General features: G+C 53.6%; 2 protein-coding genes across 3 annotated transcripts in view; both read left to right on the plus strand.

Annotated features, from left to right (window-relative positions):
- Qars (glutaminyl-tRNA synthetase) overlaps positions 1-2681 on the plus strand; it is a 9431-nt gene extending 6750 nt beyond the window's left edge. Inside the window, exons 11-18 of the mRNA XM_013028059.1 lie at positions 205-292; positions 383-526; positions 658-762; positions 954-1046; positions 1161-1288; positions 1392-1458; positions 1570-1695; positions 2540-2681. Of these exons, the coding sequence (XP_012883513.1) occupies positions 205-292; positions 383-526; positions 658-762; positions 954-1046; positions 1161-1288; positions 1392-1458; positions 1570-1695; positions 2540-2590 (802 nt within the window). The 3' untranslated portion in view covers positions 2591-2681. The remainder of the gene's footprint in view (positions 1-204; positions 293-382; positions 527-657; positions 763-953; positions 1047-1160; positions 1289-1391; positions 1459-1569; positions 1696-2539) is intronic.
- A 1147-nt stretch (positions 2682-3828) lies between these two features.
- The window catches only part of Qrich1 (glutamine-rich 1), a 41371-nt gene continuing 41175 nt past the window's right edge, over positions 3829-4024 (plus strand). For both annotated transcript variants that reach the window (XM_013028172.1, XM_013028173.1), the window contains exon 1: positions 3829-3985. The gene's annotated coding sequence lies outside the window, so the exon portion shown is untranslated. The remainder of the gene's footprint in view (positions 3986-4024) is intronic.

Consider the following 4024-nt stretch of genomic DNA (forward strand, 5'->3'; position numbering starts at 1 on the left):
GGGCTTGGACTCAGGGCCTAGGTGCTGTCCCTGAGCTACTTTTGTTTAAAGTGAGCACTCTACCACTTGAGCCACAGCACCACTTCCTGCTTTTTCTGTGTATGTAGCGCTGAGAAATCAAACCTAGGTCTTCATGCATGCTAGGCCAGCAGTCTACCACTAAGCCACCTTCCCAGCCCTCCCATCACCTCTTTTTATCCACAGGGACTGGGATGATCCCCGGCTCTTCACACTCACAGCGCTGCGGCGGCGTGGCTTTCCACCCGAGGCCATCAACAACTTCTGTGCCCGAGTACATAGCCCATGGGGCTGGCTGGGTAGATTAAACAAGTTCCTGTTACAGTTGTGATTGTAGTTGTGCATGCGGAACTTTTCTTGCCAGGTGGGGGTGACAGTGGCTCAGACCACAATGGAGCCACATCTTCTGGAAGCCTGTGTGCGTGACGTGCTCAATGACACAGCCCCACGAGCCATGGCTGTGCTGGAGTCCCTAAAGGTTGTCATCACCAACTTCCCTGCTGTCAAGGTGGGCCTGCCTCCACGTGTGTGTGTGTGTGTGTGTGTGTGTGTGTGTGTGTCTGTCTGTCTGTCTGTCTGTCGGGGCATGGGGCTCCAAATGCCTGGTACAACTCAAGATATGTGTCTCCTGTTATATAGCCCTTGACCGTCCAGGTGCCCAACTTCCCAGCTGATGAGACCAAAGGCTTCCACCAAGTTCCTTTTGCATCCACTGTCTTCATTGAGAGGACTGACTTCAAGGAGGTGAATAGCAGTCAGAAGGTCCTGTTTTGCTGCTCTGTCTGATCCCAGAGTTCTTTTCATTTCCTCAGCCCTTCTGTCAATCCACCTCCTCCCTGCTTCACGTGAACTGATCCTCCATCCACCATAGGAGAATGCCTCCTGCTTGTCTACCCCTTCTAGCCTCCTGTGTCCCTCTCACTTCCTACCTCTAGGAGCCAGAACCAGGCTATAAGCGCCTAACCTGGGGCCAGCCCGTGGGCCTGAGACACACAGGCTATGTCATTGAGCTGCAGCATGTTGTCAAGGTGAGAGGCAGCTACTGCCTTCCTGCCACAGTGCCTGCTGGGGTTGTGATGCATCATTGCCCACCTTATTTGTGGGTGGCTCCCCAATCTGATCGCAAGCTTCCCCACTTTCAGGGTCCCAATGGCTGTGTGGAGTGCCTAGAGGTCACCTGCAGACGGGCTGATACTGGAGAGAAGCCCAAGGCCTTTATTCACTGGGTGTCAGAGCCTCTGATGTGCGAGATTCGCCTCTATGAGCGATTGTGAGTGACCAACGCTGGAGCAGTGGAAGGGCAGCCAGGAGATGGGCGTTGGCTGCTATAGCTGCCCAGCTGGGGAATTTGATTTTTCTCACTCTGACTGTAGATTCCAGCACAAGAATCCTGAAGATCCTGCCGAGGTGCCTGGTGGATTCTTAAGTGATGTGAACCCGGTAGGCTCACTGTGTGCATGCGCGTGCATGCGCATGCACATGCGATTGGACTGGTGGGCGAGGGGAAAGGTCTTCTCTAGCTGGATAGTTGTCTGAATTCTCTGCCTACAGGCATCACTACAAGTGGTGAAGGCAGCGTTAGTGGACTGCTCTGTGGCCCTGGCAAAGCCTTTCGACAAGTTCCAGTTTGAGCGCCTTGGGTACTTCTCCGTGGATCCAGATAGCCGCCAAGGACAGGTGCTGGATTTAGTACTCCCAATCCCTTCCCCCTTATTGCAACTGTAATGGTGGATGCTGTTTACTGTGCGAAGCATTCTGCTTACATCCATTTAATCAGTACCAACCTCAGTGGGGAGGGGGCATTCACATTCTATTGATAAGGAAGTTTATTAAGAAGTTAAATCTATGCACAAAGCTTGCTTTTGGTTTTGGTGTTTTGTTAGTCATGGGCTTGAATCTGGGCCTGCGCCCTGACCCTCAGCTCTTCAGCTCAAAGCTAGTGATCTACCACTTGAACCACAGTGGGCCACTTCTGGTTTTCTGATAGTTAATTGGAGATAAGAGTCTCATGGGCTCTCCTGCCATGACTGGCTTTGAACTATGATCCTCAGGTCTCAGCCTCCTGAGGATTACAGGTGTGAGCCACTAGAGCCTAGCTTGTGTGTTTTTTGTTTTTTTTTTTGCCAGTCTTGGGGCCTGGGCACTGTTCCTAAGCTGCTTTTGCTCAAGGCTAGCACTCTACCATTTGAGTCACAGTGCCACTTCTGGCTTTTTCTGGTTGTATGGTGCTGAGGAATCGAACCCAGGGCCTCATGCATGCAAGGCAAGCACTACCACTGAGCCACCTTCCCAACCTCACTTCTGGATTTTTCTGTTTATGTGGTACTAAGGAATCGAATCCAAGGCTTCATGCATGCTAGGCAAGCACTCTACCACTAAGCTACATTCCCAGCACCTATAACAATTAAAAAACAACAACAACAAAAAACCTCTATTAGCACTATATTAGTTGTACTGGAGGAGTTTCATTGTAACATTTCTATACATTTATACCATCAACCTTTCTTCTTTTGCCCTCCAGCTTGTCTTCAATCGAACTGTCACCCTAAAGGAGGACCCAGGAAAGGTGTGAACTTGGAAGCGTTATGGATCTACCTCATCCTGGAGATTGGGGGTGCCATCATCACCCTCTCCTCCATGTCAATAAAGAATAGCTGAATGCCCCTGTGGTCTGTGTGTTGTCTGCCACTCTAGCATCTGTGGGCCCTGAACTCATGCTGGGGGAGAAATGGGGGTGCTTGTGCATCTATTGACTGAATGGGCTTAGAACAGATGGGCACTGACCCCTTTGAAATCACTGATGTATTTCTTGGTTCTCTAGAACAAGGGGCCTGGGTGGTGTTCCTGTTTTCTGCACCTAATCTGGAGGACCTGGGGGCCCTGGAGGTGTTGATTCCCCTTTAGCATCGAAAGATATAGGATGTTTGTGTCCATCTCCATGTCTGTGGTCCTCCAGCAGATAACTGTCTAGTATGTGCCAGGCACCGAGAGATGAGGTTATAAATAGTGTATCTGAGGTGGTCTTTCAAAGTTCATGCAGAAACTGGGAGAGGTCTCCTTGGGAGAGAATCCTAACTCGGCTTGGGCCTTAGCCTGGATTTGCTCTCAGGAAATGACTTGTGACACAATGGACAGTTTTGCCCAGACAAGAGGATCAAGTGGAAAGGCTCTAAGGGTCTCCAATAAGCTGCTGGTGGTTCTCTCAGGTAGTGTGGGCTGCAGGTGAGTGCCTGCAGCTTTAATGACTTCCACATTTTCCCTGTGTACAAACATCAGGCTGCCTGAGGCCCGCTTTAAGGTGGATCTGATTCTCGACAGCAGAGCTCAGGAGGCAGCGCGGATGGCGAACATCCCAGAGGTTGGGTTCTTCCAGGAGGTGAACGATCCAGGAGATTTCCCAGGTTGGGGGTACAGCTGGGACGGCTGGGACCAGGCTCAGGGGTTGTGGGGGGCCACCTTAAGCCTGAGATCGAACGGAGCCGGGCTCCGCCCCTCGTGAAGCCGCGCGACCAAAGGAGGCTCTAGCGGGCAGTGGAAGGTGGGTCTTGAAAGCTCAAGCCCTGCCAGGGGTTCCCCCCACTCCTGCTAGGCTGAACTCCAGCTCTGGCTCCGCCCCGGCTGAGGGGGGGGGCGCCGGTGGGCGGGGCGAGCGAGCCGACACCGCCGGGGACCCGTCCTGCGCCCCAGCATCTCGAGGCGCGGCCTCCCCTCCCGGTCTCAAAGCGTTCCCTTTAAGCTTGGCCGGCAGGAAAGCCTCAGCTCTCGCGGGATCGGGTGCTGCTATTCTCGCGAGAGAAGTATTCGGCACCCATTGGCTGTGAGGGTTGAATGTAAGATGGCGCCTAGGGAGCTGTGAGGAGAAAATCCTGTCGGTCTTGGAGCGGCGGACGGCAGAACCGGGGCCCCCGGGGCGGTGCGGCGGGGCCGGCGGGTATAGCGGAGGCGGCGGCGGCGGTGACGTCGCCGGGTGAGGGCTCCGGTGGGGGACGGAGGAGGTGGGGAGGCT

The sequence above is a fragment of the Dipodomys ordii genome, unplaced genomic scaffold (genome assembly GCF_000151885.1).
Source record: "Dipodomys ordii isolate 6190 unplaced genomic scaffold, Dord_2.0 Scaffold107, whole genome shotgun sequence".
NCBI classification, from domain to species: Eukaryota; Metazoa; Chordata; class Mammalia; order Rodentia; family Heteromyidae; genus Dipodomys; species Dipodomys ordii.